The 19,203-nt window shown below is 39.3% G+C and overlaps 1 protein-coding gene across 1 annotated transcript in view; it reads left to right on the plus strand.

Annotated features, from left to right (window-relative positions):
- Positions 1 to 19,203, plus strand: part of LOC116053342 (solute carrier family 12 member 3-like) — a 136,326-nt gene that overhangs the window by 33,028 nt on the left and 84,095 nt on the right. The window contains exons 2-11 of the mRNA XM_035993647.1: positions 11,721 to 11,882; positions 12,290 to 12,443; positions 12,577 to 12,708; positions 12,841 to 12,916; positions 13,308 to 13,403; positions 17,848 to 17,987; positions 18,286 to 18,396; positions 18,500 to 18,611; positions 18,737 to 18,867; positions 18,967 to 19,051. Coding sequence (XP_035849540.1) covers positions 11,740 to 11,882; positions 12,290 to 12,443; positions 12,577 to 12,708; positions 12,841 to 12,916; positions 13,308 to 13,403; positions 17,848 to 17,987; positions 18,286 to 18,396; positions 18,500 to 18,611; positions 18,737 to 18,867; positions 18,967 to 19,051 — 1,180 coding nt within the window. The 5' untranslated portion in view covers positions 11,721 to 11,739. The remainder of the gene's footprint in view (positions 1 to 11,720; positions 11,883 to 12,289; positions 12,444 to 12,576; positions 12,709 to 12,840; positions 12,917 to 13,307; positions 13,404 to 17,847; positions 17,988 to 18,285; positions 18,397 to 18,499; positions 18,612 to 18,736; positions 18,868 to 18,966; positions 19,052 to 19,203) is intronic.

Raw genomic sequence — 19,203 nt, forward strand, 5'->3', positions numbered from 1 at the left:
CTCCATGATTTCTAAGTGGGAGAACTTGCAAAATAGCAGGGTGTTCAAATACTTATTTTCCTCACTGTATATATATATATATAAATTGTTTATATAATGTATACTTTTAACTTTTTGGGGACATTTTTTCACAGTATTTATTTTTATTACACACAGGAAATATACACCACAGGCACATGCAGGTGTGTGGATGTTAGGAGCCAAATTATTATTGTTCTTCACAATCTGTTGTGTACACAATGTGTTTAATATAAGACAATGATTTGGTAATGGATGTTGATTGACATTGTTGGGTGTCTTTAGAGAGACATTTGACCAATGAAATGGTGTTTTAGACTAAACTAAAGTCCAGGCTGAAGAGCTGGCAAAGGTAAGACATAAAATAGAATAATATATGTATCCCCTCATACTGTTTTAGCATGCATCTTGTGAAAGTAGAGGAGGACCTGGAGTTTCCTCCTGTGTATTGGGAAAACATTACTGTTGTGTATAGTCAACAAAAGAACAACAAACTGATGTTGCCTCATCTCCAGACATTTAAAAATATGCATTATTGTGCAGCCGGGTAGCTCAGTTGGTAGAGTGTGTGCGCATATATTAGGGTTTATTCCTTGGCCCTTTCTTTCTTTCTTTCTTTCTTTCTTTCTTTCTTTCATTTATTATACAGGAAAGTTAAAAGTAACTTTAAGTTACAATATAAACGGGCCTGACTCAGTTTAAAAACTGGTTTCCAGCAGGTTCCTGTTCTGCAGAAACATAAAACATTAAACACAACTTACAATACATAAGGACAGAAACATTTGTACAGGACATCTGCATGGACTAGACAGATACGGACAGCTAAAATAACAATACAGTTTACAGCACATGAGGACAAAAACATAAGTACAGGACATTAGTATGGGCTAGCTAGATACAGACAATGAAAAACAAACAATATAGACAGTCAGTCAACAATCAATCAATGTGTGCAAGTGTAACTGTTTGTACTTCCTGTCCGCAACCCCTAGTTGCTCCCGACAGCAGGCCAGTGCCTTGCGACAGCTTTGCCACCATCAGTGTATGAATGTGTGTGTGAATCGGTGAATAAGAAGCTTATTGTAAAGAGCTTTGTCCGGTAAGATAGAAAAATGCTACACTACAGTAAATGCAGACCATTTACCATTTAAATAGAAGAAATAAGGTAAAACATTTCCCTTGGAAAATAAATGTGTAGTGCTGAAGAATTAAATAGGGAAATATCGTGGTGTTACTCTTTTGTCTTGCTGTTTTTTGAACTTGCAGGGAAGGTGTCCAAAGCACAATGGCTGATTGTGTATAAGGTGTGACACTGTGACCTGTGAGCTTTGAACTCGCAAACTTCAGGTACAGGTAAACGCTGATTTCAGTGAGCTATTGTCCAAGTGATGACTCCTCTAGATATTTGGGCTATATTTTATTGAGTCAGTCTGGGTTGACTCAATAACATGATTTTCCAAAACTGCAACTGCACTGATTGTTAATCAGAATCAGGTGTTTTAATGCAGACACACATTTGAAATATGCAGGGTGGCTGTCCACAGCACAATGCCTGATTAGAAATGTGTATGGTCATCTTGCAACACCATGGGCTCGAACTCAGAACCATTGAAGCCCTAGAAAGATTCTGATCTCAGGGAGCTGTTATCTGGGCAATGTCACAAGTGGCATTGCAACGCCTAGTAGACAAGGAGCAGGCTTGTGTGAAAATGCAGAATTTTAAACTGCTGTAAAAAATTTATTTCTTATTAGAAAATTCTGAGAATTTGTGTACTTGGTTAAGACAACATAGAGATGCCTGTAATTTATTTACACAAAGCTCAATAAATGACAAACTGATGTTTAAAGATTCTCTATTTGGCATTGACTGCAATAAGTAGATGGGAACACAATTCATAATTTGTTTTTAAATTCACTTTTTGAGATAAAATTCTGAAATTTTGCACACCAAATCTACAATGATCATTGGCTGTTGTGAATTTTTTCCATGAACATCAAAGATTTAGATTGGAAGAAATTGCAGTATTTGTTTACACTACTGTATGAAGTAAAATGTTTTAATGCATTGTGGGCTACATTTTTGATAAATCAAAAATTTGAATGGTTAATTTCTGGAGGACAGTCTGGAGATGAAGTTCCCCAAATTTTGTGTCAATTGACTCAATTTTTTTGTGTCAATTTTTTGCAAAACATAGAGTGATGGACTTCAAAATTGCCACTAGGTAAAATCAGAGTACAGTTTTTGCTCTATTGGGGCCAGTTTGGCGTAAGTTGCGACGTTGAAGCATGTACGGCTAATTTGTTTAGAAAGTTTAGAATTTTAAATGGCTGTTGTAGTGCCACCATCAGGACAATTAGCACACAAACTGATTGTGTTTGGTTTAGGACTGGACTTGTGTGCAAAGTTTGGTGAGTTTTCGTGCATGGGAACATGGATTTCTTAGGAAGAAGAAAGAATAATAATAATACAGGCAAAAACAATAGGGTACAAGCAGCTTAGCTTCTTGGCCCCTAATAAATCAAAGACAAGGTTGTACTTTAAGTTTACAGTACATAGTACATAACTTTTACTTTTTAAAATCTGTTCAGCTATCATGGAACCACTTTCTCTTCTGTTTACTCCAAACTTTGCTGTTGTGGCTGCCGGCAACATGCTTCCTGTTTTTTATTTTCACAGAGAACAGCTACCAGAAACTAGATATGGCAAACAAAAACTATAATAGGTTACCTTGGAATAGACTGGAAAAAATATAGTCAATGGGCACTGTTAAAATGTTATGCATTTTCACTCAAATGTTATCTTTATTCTCATATATGAAAATGATAATTTAAAGATGAGTGTCTGAACCAATTAGTTTAACACCAAAAATAATTTTTTTCATCATAAGTTTAGCATTTGCTTTATTTCATCAGAATTTTTGGCGTAAACTAAAATCGCATCAGAAAGAAGCAAAATTATCTTCTATGATATTATCTTACATTCCTTTCAGTGTACACAATAATAAGGTGTGTGTCTGTGAGAGGGAGGAAGGAAGCTGAGAAAGATGGGTGTGAACGTCTGCTAACTTGTTGAAGGTATAAATACAAAGGGTCCCAGTGTAAAATGAAAGAAGGAACATATTCATCCATTGACAGCAGCTTCTTCATCGGGAATAAAAATAACCTGTGTGAGTATAGCCTTTTTTTAAACTCTTTACTAAATAGTATTGTCAATTAAGTCAATTTATTTACATTGCACATTTTTCATACAATGCAGATTTTGCAATTAAAAAGCCATTGCATTTCTAGCACTGAATATCAATGCACTGAAATTTTTTATCAGATTTTTTTTTGCCTCTGAATTTTATTCTTCAAATTTTCAACAACTTATTTCACCTTTATTTTCAATGTTCACAAATTCAGAATCAAAAATAGAGTATGTTTTTTCTTTGAGTGTTGATGCTACAGTTATAGCAGCCTTCTTGCATTAAAAGCCTAAAACGAGAGCATAACTACGAGTCATAGTTTAATAATTTTACTTAATGCTTGATTTATTTATTTTGTACACTTACTGTGTTGTACACGTGCAGTGTAGCTTTATTATTGTGCACTGTTGATATTGATATTAATATGTAGCATGTACAATAGTCATGAGTTCATATAGGCCTTCACAAGGCATTTTGTAGAAGACTAAAGCTAGTAGTTTGGTTTATTCTCAAAAGTCCGACTTGATTCTTGGAATTTATCAAAAAAATTCTCGTCATGTTGACTTTATTCTCAACATTTTGACTTTATTTTTCGAAAAAGTATTTCAACTTTATTCTAATCATGGTGACTTTATTCTCGAAAAAGTATTTCAACTTTATTTTCGTCATGTTGACTTTATTCTCGCCATTTCGACTTAATTCTCGACATTTCGAGACATTTTTTCCCCTTGATGTGGCCCTAATGCTCCGTCATACTTTATTGTTTGTAAAGTATAAGGATATATTTTTTCCTGAAATATCTAATTGGGATTGAACAATCCCCTGGATCTATCACTCCCTCTCTCCTGCGCCTTTAATTGAGCCCCTTAAGGGGGTTCCTGGATTTGATTGGGTCAGGCCAGTGCCAATAAAGAAAATTAACCAATGGGCCGCTAGGAGTTCTTTATGGGCCGGCGCGGCCCAAAAAAAAAAGGCCTATTTATATCGGCGATTCAGCCCAAAAGTGCGTCGGCGCACCGGGAAAATGCCCGGTATGCCAGATGGCCAGTCCAGTCCTGACTTAGCGTGGGATCTACCCAGAGATTTACTTACTTGCCTACGCCGGCTTCAAAGCTGAATGACTATTTTGTGTTCAATGACAGACATCGTTTGGACTTAAAGTACAAATTGTAGAAGGGCTCTTTGTGTAAGCCTAATGTCGGCAAACAGAGATGGTTGACTTTTTTATTATTACTTTTGTCTGGTAACGTGGTACCGAACCTGGGCCCTGAGTTACAGTTCGTTAAGATGCCATATGAAATTAAATCTCTGCCTGGTCTACATTAATTACATCATACATTACATACGCATACACATCATACGCAGTTTGTTACCCAAAATGTATATGCTCAGAATATGGGTTGAATCGACAGATGCGGACATCTGAAACTTGGCTCAAGGGCTTGTTCTAGCCTGCTATATTAGGGTGAGCTGGTAGAAAAAATAGGTGGGCAACTAGGGTGGTTGGTAGCGCAAAGGTTAGAGAAGTGCATTAGTGGCCCAACGGGTGCCAGCCTAGGCTCTAGTGACGTGTCACTAACATTTGACCAAATCCCAGCTGGTCTGGCAACCCAAAGGCATACGATTTAGTCCAAGATATGTGGGAAGGCATATAATGTGGGGGGGTCTAGGGGTCCTCCCCCTGAAAAATTTGAGCATTGAACACTTAATTTCCTGCATTCTGGTGTATTTTCATGCACCTATTTCTAACTTTTTCTGCATCAATTCATGCTGGAAATGTATTTATTTATTTATTTAAAGGAAAACACAGGGGACTATTGAAAATATAAAAACATACTGGAATATAATGAAGTAAGGCTCTCAAGCACGGACGCAGCGCGACATGTTTGCAGCAGACACACACACACAGAAGCGCGTCCATTATAATCAACTGGAGCTGCTACACTGACTGCGGAAGCCGCACTGCTCATCTCTATTTTTACAGAGAGGGGACACAAAGCGATGGACAGGTCTGCTTCAGAGCACTATACAGATGATAAGATGGGGCAGTAGGCAGTGGGCGATGGTATCGGGTGTCTTTCTGGAGATGATGGTGGAGACTTTAACAGATGCTGAGTTTGATGATTTCAGGTTAAATGCAGCTTTATTCAAACAGTAACCAAACTCTAATGAAAGGGAGACGAACAAGAGTGACTCTACGAACATCAGAATAACTCCTTATTTATACTTTTTTTCCCCTCACACATACCCTCTATCTATTTCTGTGGGACAGTGTTACCTCAAAACTAACCCTTATATGGAAGATCCTTAGAATAGATGAAATACATTTGAAAACATGTATGCTTAAATATCCAACCTATCAGGTGACTTTAGAGGTGGGCTTTAGGCTGCCCACCAAATCAGAATTAAGAAATGGTACTGGTATATTCTATTAACTTATAATAGAATCACCGCCCTCTCATCTCAATGTGTGCCGGGTTGTAATTTTGCTGAGCTGCTGTTGTTGGGTTGTGTATTGTTGTGTGTGGGTCATTAGCCATGGTTGTTATTTCGGCATTAGTGGTGGGGAAATGTATGTATTGACTAGTGTGCTGTAGCAAAGCATTAAGTACTTGTGCTATGATACGGCTGAGTGCAGACTGCGATATTCCCACTGCTGATGCTATAATATAACTGTTTGAAATGATCCTGATGCCAATATTTGTAGGCTAATGTAGCGAGGAGTTTAACAACTGCTGGAATGGAATGTGAACGCTATGTTGGAGATTCGATGTCATCTTCGATTTCTTCCAGTAACTGTAATATTGCATGGCTGCTTAATCTGTAATGCTTAATGATTTTTTGTTCACTCAACTGAAAACCTATGTCCTCGTCTTTTCACCGCAAAAAAAGATGCGCGCTGTCACGGGAGGTTTTTGTACATACCGTGGCATACATAATTAGGCGCACTTTACGCTTCCCCTCCCATCTCCTTATGGTAAACTCCCACTTTCCCCTTCACCCTCCCATGAATGCATATGCATGACACGGAAAAGTGCAATTTGCCATTTTCAGTTCCCGCAACAGGCAGTCTGCGCTTTTACCTTAGTGCGGCCTGTTTGTACAAATACGCCTGAAGTGGGCGCAAAAGCGTTAGTACATCTGGTCCTGAGTTTTTTAACCCTGAGATGAGGGAAACTCTGGGTTTTATGTTTCAAAAAGGGAGGTTAATCAAACCTGAGAGAGAGGGGTAACTCCAGCCCGTTTCAGAAAGAGAGGTAACATAACCTCAGAGTCAGTTACTATGGTAACTAAGTCTGTGAACCTAACCTGGTCGGGAGCAGGTTTTCTTAAGGAAACCTTGAGTTTCTCTGAAAGTGTCCTCCCTCTGACACAGCGTGCTTTCATTTCCTCATTCATTCATTCAGTCTGTATCAGGCGCATTTTAGCCAGTTTGTTGGTTTATTAACTATGTTAGGCAGGCTATAAAACATTTTTGTTCCGAACATTGCATTGCCGTGTGTCGACGATCCCATTGGTGAAGAAGCTGTATTACTTTGTAGGGTGTTAAACATACTTCGGGAGATATAGATGTATTTTAATTTCCAGATAAATACCTATTTGAGCGGTATCGTTTTTCTTCCCAGTCTATCAGTTATGTAGCCTACATAACCTTATCCGTCCTCATATCACTAATGTCACCCATCGTGGACATGCTCTACATCCCAGCACATTCTTTGTGTCGCATTATGTTTTTCTGCAAACGGCAGTTTTCTTTACAACATTGTCGATGCGGAGCATATTAGTAAAGCCACTGTATAGCAAAGCGCCATCAGAAGAATGTGACTCGCTCTGAAACGTGTTTTAAACGTTTGTGTAGAGTTCCATGGACACAAACCAGTAAGAGACATTAAAAATAAATAAATTATTGTAAATCATAATTCTGTTAATGATGGTTCTGCAACCTCAGCAATTTTCTCCCACACCAATTCTCGCTATTTCACAGCAGCCGTTGTGTTGCTTTTTTTTAACTTGCTGTATGTGCGCATGAGTATTTCCGCCGACCAGTTTGTTTGTGGTTGTTACCATGGTGAATCGTAGTATCATGGCTCCATTTGTGCTGCCTTTTTATTGTGGTGGTGCACATGCTTAACTCTGAGTGAACCTACTCCAAGTTGATTGAACCAACTCAAATCAGCTGTTCTGGAACCGAAAACTCAGAGGTTCCCATCTCAGGGTAAATCAACTCAGAAATCAGGGTTAGACTCAGAGTTTGTTAAACCTCCTTCCTGAAGTGGACCCCTGAGAAAGGTGGTGGTGTTGCTATTTATGTAAAATCTAAAATTCATGCTAAGGCTATTTTCTCCGAATCAAATAGCAAGCAATTGGAATATCTGGCAATGAATGTGGAAATGGTTAAGGGCCTCTGTATAACTGTTGTTGGGTGTGATAGGCTTTCATCTGCCTAAAGCGATGCATTGCAGTCTCTGATGCATCTTTTATCCAGATTGGACTACACTGAAATTATTTTAGCTGGTGATCTACACTGGGACTGGCTTATGCCAGCATCAGATAATTTTAAATATCTGGCAAATACAACTTAAATATGGTGATGAAAGCATTTTGTCTACTACAAAACGTTTTTCTATTTTACCAGCAGATGGCGTCCATGCCTTTGCATCTGGACATAAATGCAATCAAAACGCCAGTTAATTTTGTCCTGTAGCTTCTGTCACATTAAGATGTAGCTAAGCTAGCTGTAGCAGTAACAATAAAGTCTGAGTTCTTCAGACTTCATATTGTCAAGAGCCATTTTCTGTCCCACTGCACATCTGACACCTCACCTAATATGTTTGAGAGACTGTAGCCTACATTCTGCTGAATTCAATGACAATCCTAAAGATGGTCGTGGGTTTATTATGCATTGCAAACGCCAAAATATGCATTCTCAAATGACACTATGCTAGGTAAACTTTACTAAATGCCTGGCTTAAGACTATTAATCGCAAGATACACGGTAATAAATGGTCTGAAGCAAGAGGAATTGTTAGCCTACCTTGTGCACTGACTGCTAACTGTTACTGAGAAACTATTGACCACCGTCACGTCAAAATAAACCATAAACTACTGCTCAATATCTCAAGTAAGGTAACAGTTAGCTGGCGTGGCGTCAGTTACTTGTAAAATGCATAGATAATGTTTAAGAGTAAAATCTCAATTGAGCTTGAACCTAAGTTATAACATATTTGAGTTTGCTAACATTAGCAATAACGTCTGCTAGTTCGAGGTGTATGCATGGGCTAACCATTACATTAGCAGCACATTTACCATATTTAAGAATGATTAAAAATGGACTTAACTGCTGCATAGGCATCATTCTTCTTCTTTCTTTTCTCTGCTCCTGACTCCTGCTGTCTTTTCAAGGCCATTTCCAAAAAAGTTGACATAGCCTACTGTCAAACTTCGTCTTTGTGTCGGCTATTTATGGTGCCCCCTCAGCACTTGGTGCCCTACGCATGATGCACGTGATGCGTGTGCTGGGAGCGGCGGCGCTGTATGCATGCCTCTGTTCAATGTCTTCATCCTCAGCCTACCATGCTTCCTTGAGGTTCATTACCAGCTGTAAAGCTTGGACTCACCACTGCGAGTTGTACTCTTGGGTAGGATAGCCTGTTCTGGCGATCCATAGGCTCTGTCACTGGTATAACTTTATAAGGCGATGCTTGGTGTGCTACCTCCCTACATATGTTCTCTTATCATGCGGAAAAGTGCTGGTCGGCACTTCTTACGTTCTCAGGACACAATTTTGCTTTCTGTCCCTAATGCACAAACGGAACAGGGAAAAAAGGTGTTAGTCAGTCCCTCCAGAAAAACGTGATTATGCGATCGTATAATTCAATGCATAATCAGCCAAAGTCTGCATATTTATGCGGGGGACGCATTTTTTCAAATACGCCACACTTTCGCCATATAAATTGCCGATTTCCACGCAAAATATGAGGGGCTTGCATGATTTCATAATCCCCGCATTTTCGTTGCAAAAAAGTCACATATATCTTAGCAGAAAGTGACGTAATTATGTGACGTGAACATCATCGAAAAGCTGCAAACCCCGCGATGAAGCCATGATGAAACCGCAGTTTTTGCAAGTTCCCGCAATTTTTGCAAGTTCCCACAATTTCATCGCATAAAATTGCATAAATATCCCGCATATTCCATTGCATTTTTTAAGAAAACGTGCTGCATAATCAAGGATTTTTGCCCGCAACAATCACAAAAAGTCACCCTGAGTTGTGTACTTTGCCCCCTCTGCATGGAATATGCTGCAGAATGACTTGAGACTTAATAAATTAATCACGGTAAATGCTTTTAAATCCAAAATGAAAGCAACAGAGGCAGACTATTTAAGATGTCAGCGTTTTCAATAATTTTTCCTGGTTACAAAAATGATTATTTTAAATTGATGTTATGTGAATTGCTTTGCTTTATTTTAGTTCTATTAACTTTGTCCTCTTGTGTTTCTTATCTGTAACTATGTGTTTTTTATATGATCCTGCCTGTCTTGGCCAGGTCACCCTTGAAAAAGAGATTCTTAATCTCAATTGGTTTCTCCTTGTTTAATAAAGGTTATAATAAAAATAATAAAAAATGTTACTATGTGAAGCTCACTTTTACACAACAAAACCATTACTAACTTTAGTAAAAACAAGGTAACATAATGACCAAATCCATTCCACGCGTTGTGCACAGAAGCAACATCTGACCAACACACTCATCGGTTTTCAAATGGATTTTTGTTGTTGCAATATTCATCTTTGTCAGAGAAATAAACCCAGAAAGCATCAAAATCATCTCCTTCTCTCTCTCCTTATCGCTCGACTGGCTCGTTTGAGAAGAGCCAGGTCTGCACAGTATCAGTCACTGGCGATTGCCACCCAATGCATGCCGGTTAGATTTGTGTCCGACTTGATCCTGACTTGCTCTAACGTCATGCACATGTGGGCAAAGACAACCTCACGAGATCAGGGTGGCAGCAGGTTTGAGACGCAGGCAGTGCAATTGCAAGTCTCTACACTGTATTGATTTGGAGATATTAAATAAGACATATGAAGTATGGGTTTGTATCGCTTGCGATATCGCTGACGAGGGTTAAAAGAGCTTTATTAAAGTATTACACAATTCATACAGTTATACATAGGCATAACCAGTAGCCTACATGTTATACAAGAGAATGAAAAGAAAGAAGAAAAAAACTATTATATATACTACTACTACTACTATTATATATACTACTAAAAAATACATAACCCAACCATGTGCAAACCATTGCTAATGTGCAAAATATGGGCTAATAAAGTGCATCAAGTGCGTAAAGTCCTTCATAAAGTGCTGTGATCACAAATTTAGTTTGTCTGTTTTTTGTCCAAAGTTCTTCTTCAGAGCTCAGTGAGCACCTGTTTACACAATGTGGCACTGTCTATTACAGTCTGCTGTAAAATCATACAACATCTTGTCTTCCACAGTTTAAAACAAACAATACAGATGATTATTTGCATCAACTCCTTGTGTTTCTCTGGTAGTAGACTACATCATCCAAGATACAATACATGACAGATTTATATGAAAGATCAAAACCTACCCCATACACTTTTAATTTGTCCCAGACTTATTTTTCTCTATAGCAGCCCATTTAAAGATGCTGTTGTGTCTCATCATTGTTGCAGTAAATCATTGGACATTTTTGTTGTTGTTATAGCAACTGTTATAGCAACACCAAGACACAACAGCTCTGACAGGAAGTCTGTTTACAGACATCAGCCATCTTATGTCGCAAATGCTCTCTGAGAGGTTCTTATTTAAAAAATAATTCAAAAGCTAGGTTCCTTCATTGCACGTTAAATGTTTATAATTATTATACCCACCATATTTGTAATTATTTTTTTTAAAATCATTTTACTCGGGAAACTGTTCCAGTCTATTTGAAGGTTTTGATGTTCATACATAAAATCACCATAAATCATGTTGTATTCTGGACCTTGTCTGGCTCTCCCTCTCCTTTTTCTCCTTTTATAAACAATTTCTCTTTTGGTTACTTCCCTGGGTGTACCCCAAGCTAAGTTCACACCCTGTTTATTTAATGTAACTATCATTTTGTAGATGGAGGAAAGATGCTAAAAACAGGAGTTTGGATAAAATGAAAGTTTTGACGATGTTAACTCTTGATTTATAATTAGTGTTTTTGTTTTCTTATTTTTTGACTTCTTTAACGTCACATAGTTTAGTCTCCCAGTTTCCTTCATTACAGTTTCTACTCCTTCTGTTTTATAATGATTTAACTTTGCGCCAGAAGCCAGTTCATACAAGTATAAATGGTTAGTTAACCATCCAACTCCATCTGATTTTTTTTATAACAACAGTGACATTGTCTGCATAGCATGGCAGTGACTTTGGGCGCGTGCCCAACACCTGTATCGGATATGAGACTGTCGAAGTTGATGGTTGATGGTTGACAGCCCTTTTTCCCATACTGTTGCACAGGAGTAAGTAAGACGTGCCGATGGGGCAGTTAACATCCAAACGTGGTGGGTTGGACCCGGGCGTTGTCCCCAATGTCCACTTCTCAACCAATGATAAAGGACCTCCCAGGTACTCCTCACACGGTACTCCTTCAACCATCATCATCTCAGATGTCGAGTTAAGGTTTGTATTGTTAACTTCTGGTGTCCACTTTTACTTTACAAATCAACTGGTCTATCCTTTATTCCATATTATCCATAGTTTTAGGTTAACTGTAATTTCAGTAACTCCTGGTTGCCTTACACCACAGACTGATCATTTCAGTTAGTTATTAGTTAAATTAGTTAGTATAATTTAGTAATTATCTATTTCATGATGTCCTGAGAAAGTTCACCTAAAACCATTAGATAGTATTGCTGTATTTTTACATTATTATTTTGCATCATTAGTTAGGCTACTGGACCATTTAAGGAACTGCAGCTAATGACAATTACAGATTGCCTAATGCATTTATTGCAATATGTGCTGTATTTGTTATTTTTTTGTGTAAGTTTAAAGTAACACCTTTGCTTGGACCTCCTAATTAACAGTGCGTCAGAAGGTGGCTCAAAGGCAGAGCTACAGAGATTTTCCGTCTACAGCACGTTAGACATGGTGCCAAAACAGGGGCATTATGCCAACACACTGCCGCAAAAGCAGCTGAGGAGCCGACCATCTCTTGAGGCTCTCCGCAGGGCATTTAAGGTAAGTTTTCCACCTCTGGAAAGTCTCATATCACCTTACATCATCTAAATCATGAAGCATTTCTCATTCAAACCATCATTATCTCTAAACTATTTTAATATGTTTTTCTTTGTAAAAAATGTATTTTACTCAGGAGGCGGAGGTGGGAGTAGAGGTCCCCACCACAGACTCAGGAGATATCAGTTTGCCAGACAGTGGAACTGAAGAGTTAAAAGCCCCACAGGAGAAAGCTCCTGTTAGATTTGGCTGGATTCTTGGAGTCCTGGTGAGCAAAACTTGTGTGTATTTGAGCGTACATACAGACTTCATACGCTAATTATTTCAATTCTGTTAACACTTCATATGAAGCAATCTTACAAACAACTTACTGAGCTGTTTTGTTTAACATTTGTCACAGATACGTACCATGCTGAATATTTGGGGAGTCATCCTGTTTCTGCGCCTAACATTGATCACTTCTCAGGCCGGCATTGGTGAGTTCATTCATCCCTCCATACCATACATTAGTCCCTTTCATTCCTCTTTACCTTTACCTCAGATACTGGTGCAGATTTGCTCTACACTGATTAAACTGATTTGATATGTGTTTAAACCTTGTTTTCTCTGTTTTCAGTGATGACTATAAGTAATTCAAAAACTTGTGCATGTACACTACATACTGTTCTTGTTTTTCTTCTCACAAAACATCCTAACACCAATATATGGTACAATAGAGGCCCATGAAAGCATGTATGATTGAGAAGAAATATGCGTGTACGGTGCATACCTGTGGTCATACTCTTGAAACCAAAACATTAATACCCATGTTGTAGTCTATGTGTGCTATGTCTGCAGTATCATGAATACCTTTATTTTTCTCATCAGTGTTGACCTGGGTTATTATCCTGATGTCTGTTTTGATTACCACTATAACTGCCATCTCCATCTCTGCCGTTGCCACCAACGGGAAGGTGCTCTCAGGTCAGTCACTTTCTGTGTCTCAAAATGGGTAGTCTTGTATTGCCAGACCTTCCTCCACAGCACTGCGGAGGAGGGTCTGGCTAGTCTATACAGCATTCCGGGATAGGAGAAGGACGTGCTGTGGTTTATTGGCATTTATTTAAACCAATCACAATTTTCTTGGGCAGCGCTAAGCCCCGGACAGAGCTTTTGTTTAAAGTTGATTTAGTTTAGCAAGAGAAAACTCAGATTAGAAAGATAGTCTAGCTAGCTGTCTCGATTTAACCTGCAGAGATCTGTAGACGAGGTTACCAGGACACCTGGTCTGGAAATACACGCACCACAGTGAAATAGTTTTCAGTCCAAACAACAAGATCACAGTGATTTGATTGGGTGACAAAAATCTATGTCTGGATCTGTGTGTAGAAGCGGTGGTTTCTTTTCAATTGAAGGTTGTTTGAGGACAACTGGAGACGAAAGTATTTGTCCTTTATGTCGAATGCTTGCTGGATGCTGCAGGATCGATACTTGAAAGGACATTTCACTTCCAAGCAGCCCTTCCCACAGCATTCACACAGTCAGGCCATCCAGTGATGCTCCGATTTCAGGGAAGCTGCTGTTAATTATGAAGCCACGCAGTTCGATTTTGAAGTTTGTGTGAGATGCAGCTCTGGATTCAGTGTAGGCCTTTCTTGCATCCCCCTCATGACTGATACCCCATCTTGTTTGGACAGTTGATACTGTGTGCTCTGTGTGTGGGTAACACACCTGCTTCAAAACTGTGTGGGATGGCCTCTCCAGAGAGGTGGCATATACAGCATGCATTTTTGATGCTGTAATTCTGCTGTAAAATATAAATAACAAATAAAAATAAAATAAATATAGCCTTATTTCTTAAAACACAGACACAGGCCTGTTTGAACGTCAACAGTAACGTTACCTGAAAACAGTGTATAGTTTCTTTTTTAACAAGTTTGCTTTATTTGTCATTGTGCATAAATATGAACAATACCGACCGTTGCTGTCAACGGGCTTATCTGCTAACGTTAGCCACCGACGGTTACCTCGGAACAATCCAGCAAATAGACGGTACCCTAGAGTGCCGTTACCTGAAACACAGCTCATTTTACACACAGTTTAGCAAGAAAACTAAACGCTGATGGAAGATTACTACATTTTTAATGTTGGTTTTGAGCGGTATGCATCCCCACTAACCTGGAAAGCGTTTTAAACAGTAACGTTAATACAGCGTGTTGGAGGAATACAGCGTCTCTTTTATTTTTATTTTTTAATTTTTTAATACAGAGTCTCCTGCAGCGGGGTGTCAGAGGCAGAGGGACCGCAGCGTTCGCTAACGTTAGCTTCTTGTCTCATCTGGGGTCTGATAAACAGTAAATTCGTCAAATTCAGTGTGCCCAAAGCTATTTTCCGATAAACTGTAGCTATAATTACGACTTTATGACATTTCATAAACAGCTGATTGAGCAGCTGTGCGCTCATGTTGTGCGATGATAATCATGCGGCTGCTGATGTCATTCACACCACTGTCTCACAACTTCAGACGCAGCAGCCCAATGCCTTCATGGTTATCACTGGGGATTTTAATCATGTTTCACTGGATAAATCCCTCCCGGACTTTCAACAATATGTTAACTGCCCCATAAGAGACAATAAAACTCTGGACCTCCTGTATGCTAATGCCAAGGATGCATACAGTGCCACTGCCCTTCCCCCCCTAGGCAAATCAGATCACAACCTTGTCTTACTGTCTCCTGAGTATGTTCCTCTTGTCCAGCGGCAGCCTGTCCAAACAAGGACTGTGAGGAGGTGGACTCAGAAGGCTGAGGAGGCTCTGCAGGACTGTTTTGAGTCTACAGACTGGGACATGCTCTGTGAACCACATGGGTAGGACATCAATAATATGACAGACTGCATCACAGAATACATCAAATTCTGTGAGAATGTCACCATGCCCTCCCGGACTGTACGCTGCCTTCCCACTCACAAGCCGTGGATCACCAGTGACCTTAAAGTTCTTCTGAATGAGAAGAAGAAAGCTTTCAGGTCATGGGACAGACAGGAGCTGAGGGAAGCACAGCACAAACTATGGGATAAACTGAGGGAATGTAAAAACTCCTACAGGAGGAAGCTGGAGGCCAGTCTACATGAGAACAATATGAGGGAGGTGTGGACAGGGCTGAAAGAGATCACTGGGTGTGCGGGTAGAAGAAGACCAACACCAGGCAGCCATGAGAGAGCAAACGAGCTGAACTGGTACTTTAACAGGTTTAGTTCACAGCCATCCCCTGCCTCTTCTACCACTCCACCAACCCCCCACACCCCCTCTCTGCCCCCCCCTCTTGCTCCCACACCTCCCCCCTCTTTCCCCTGTGGTCTGCCCACTCCCCCCACAACTACAGCACATCTCATCTCCCCCCACAGACACTTCAAGCACCCCCCTCCTTTTCATTCACACCTGGCCAGGTTAAATGCGTTATTAACGGCGTTAACGCAAACCCATTTTAACGGCGTAAATATTTTTAATGCAAGATTAACGTTCTTTTTGGCCTAGCAAACTGTAGTTTTTTTCACATGCTGTTGCAACAACTACTAACGTTATAAAAACTACAACACCACACCGGATCTAGCTAGACCGGAAACAAAACAACAGGCACGCCACATACACTTGTTTGGGCTTACGAGCCGGCCAAAGAGTAGTAGGCTAACGTTAACGTTTTGAAAAGTTGCCAAATGGTTCCATTGACAAGACCAAAGTGATCTGTGTGTTTTGTCGTTGTGAACTGAGCTATCATCGCAGCACGTCCAGTCTGAAATACCACTTTATGGCCAAGCACACAGCTGATGCAAATTCTCTGCCCCCTTGTCAAAGCCAGGCGACAATGGATGACTTCAGACCATAGACTGTATATTAATATTAACAGTCTATGCTTCAGACAGAAGCACATGGATACCACAACTAAGAACAAACTTAAAACATTTGCACAAAGCAAGCTGATCCACTTTTTCATGTTGATAAGAGCATTAAAATGAGAAAAAATAATGGGCCAAAAAGAAATCAAGGATTTAGAATAGATAAAAATGTGCGATTAATTGTGATTAATTGCGAGTTAACTATGACATTAATGCGATTATTCGCGATTAAATATTTTAATCGTTTGACAGCACTAATATATATATATATTCTGATTAAATATTGTTTAAGATGTGTTTCACTAATAACAGGTAAGTTAGGTAAGCAAGATGATACGGTGTTTTCACAACTCGGCAGTTTGTAGGCTTCCAAGTCATTGTGCCCAGCCATGTTTTAACTGAACATGGGCTTCCATATATTTAAAATTACGAACCTACGTCTCGGTATAAGCACTCACACCACAGACTAAATATACAAAAATATCTGGAAATATCAGAGGAGGTAAATCGTCGGGGTCTCGAGTACATTCTCTTATAGGCACCTCATACAGATCCAGATTGCCGATCAATGCCATCTTTTCCAGGTACCGTTTTCTTGCGTCCGGTTTGTCTCTGTATAGTACATTTCATTCTTTTAATCGACTTTTCAACATTGTTTTCGACACTATTTGACATTATCACATTATTTGACACTATTATTTTCGTGTAACTATGGTAACTGGTTGTTTTAAGTCTCGCCCGATGTGGCCTCACAATATGGCGGCGCCCTCTTGTTTACGTCCCAGAATGTCAGTGACGTCGGTTACAAAGCCCAATGGCATCTCTGTTTGCAGAGTGACCCTCGGTTCACATGCGTGCCGAACAGGGGCAGTCTGTTACACTACTGTGGGCCTACAGGCTATTCAACAATACCGAACATTTTAAAAAAAAATAGAAAACATTACACTTCATAATATTTTGTAATCATAACTAATGTTATGCTGCATTATATTCCATTAAATTAAAAAATTTGAATTTTTACAGTGCAGAATTTTGTATTTTCCTTGACAAAAATTAAGAAGTTTTCACCATAAATTTATGCCTGAAAATGTTTTAGAATGCAGGAAATTAATTCTTTGACGCTCAAAATTTCTTAAATAATAAAGTAAAGTGTGGTACCTTGGTAAAGAGTTCAAAATCCTATCTGAAGGTTTTACCAGTCTCTTGGCCTCCGGAGAAGAACGGTATAGCATGCAGGTGTTCAATGACACTGCGGTCTTTCTTTCATATTCTAATGTGTTTCCTCAGGGTTTCTACTTTGAAAACGCTGGATAATAGTGTTAGCCAATAGTGTTAGTTGGGTTAGCTACGGTGGCTAAGAGTCCATTCACTTTGATAATGAATGCTAAAAAATTACATTCAAGGAATATAGGAAATATAAATAAATGTATAATTTTATAAATCATTGCTTAGTGCTTAATTGACCCCCACTCAAAACTACATATCTATAGTCTTCTATGATAACAACCTTGTCTCTGTTCCATGTCATTTTTAGGAGGGCCATATTTCCTGATCTCCCGCTCTCTGGGTCCTGAAATTGGTGCCCCAATTGGGGTGATCTTTTCCTTCGCCAACTCTCAGGCCTGTGCGCTCAACGCCGTTGGCTTTGCAGAGGTGGTCCGGAATCTGATGCGGGTACTTAATATGCTTCAACTCAGAAAATAGATGCTTAAGAGTTTGTTTGCCAAAACCCTTGGGAATATAGGTAATCGATAAAGCAAGAATCCTTCATGAACTGTCAAGAAGAATTTCAAAACCTGAACTGAATACATTTGTATTTATAAGGTGTATATCAATGACTGTGAACTTATCGTCAAAACGTTAAACTGTTAAGCAAAGGCCCGATGATGTTTACCTAAAATGTATTACATATACATTTTCATATTTCATTATTTTTTTCTTATGTGTGAATAATTTGGTTATATTATTGTAGGCATCTGGTATTGTCATTGTCGATGACTTGAACGACGTCCGTATCATCGGCGTGATCACAGTATTTATTCTTCTGCTCATTTCATTGGCTGGAATGGAGTGGGAGACCAAGGTGAGCACATCCTGACACAACTCACTATATTTGCTCACTACCTTTTACTTTTAATCATATGCTTTTCCTTTTTTCTTCTCACTCATTTGTCTTGGTCTCTCAGGCCCAGATTTTTTTCTTTATAGCTCTCATGTCCTCGTTTGCCAACTACTTGGTGGGCACAGTCATCCCGCCCTCTAAAGAGAAACAGGCCCAAGGCATCTTTGGATACCGCAGTGAGTTCAGGCTTCTCAGGACAAACTACTGCCTTTTATTACAGCATATCATCAACAGGTTTAAAATATGCATTATATAGTTTTTCAGCAGACAGTACAGTGTTTTTGTTGTTGCCTGTCACCAGGTGAGATCTTCATAGCGAACCTGGCACCAAATTGGAGAGGACCTGACAGCAACTTTTTCCAGATGTTTGGCCTTTTCTTCCCCGCTGTCTCTGGCATCCTGTATGGAGTCAACATCTGTGGAGACCTCAAAGTATGATGACGAAGAAGGCAGAGAGATACTTCTTACATCACATCCACTATAAAAAAAAAACTACATGAATGTTGACTTCTGTATGATTTCCTTTTGCAGGACCCTAATATTGCTATCCCCAAAGGAACCTTACTGGCCATTTTCTGGACTACAATCTCCTATCTAGTTATTTCTATAACTGCTGGTAAGCTAATCATTTAACATGCTTTTATTACATCCTCTACTGTGGTACTGGGGACTAAAGTTGCTTCTCTAACAAAAGTGTTAAACAAAAAATACAGGGTGGCACCGACCACTAAATCTGAGGCCTATACTGTGAAGCAAGGTTAAGAGGCC

The sequence above is a fragment of the Sander lucioperca genome, chromosome 17, assembly GCF_008315115.2.
Source record: "Sander lucioperca isolate FBNREF2018 chromosome 17, SLUC_FBN_1.2, whole genome shotgun sequence".
Classification (NCBI taxonomy): Eukaryota; Metazoa; Chordata; class Actinopteri; order Perciformes; family Percidae; genus Sander; species Sander lucioperca.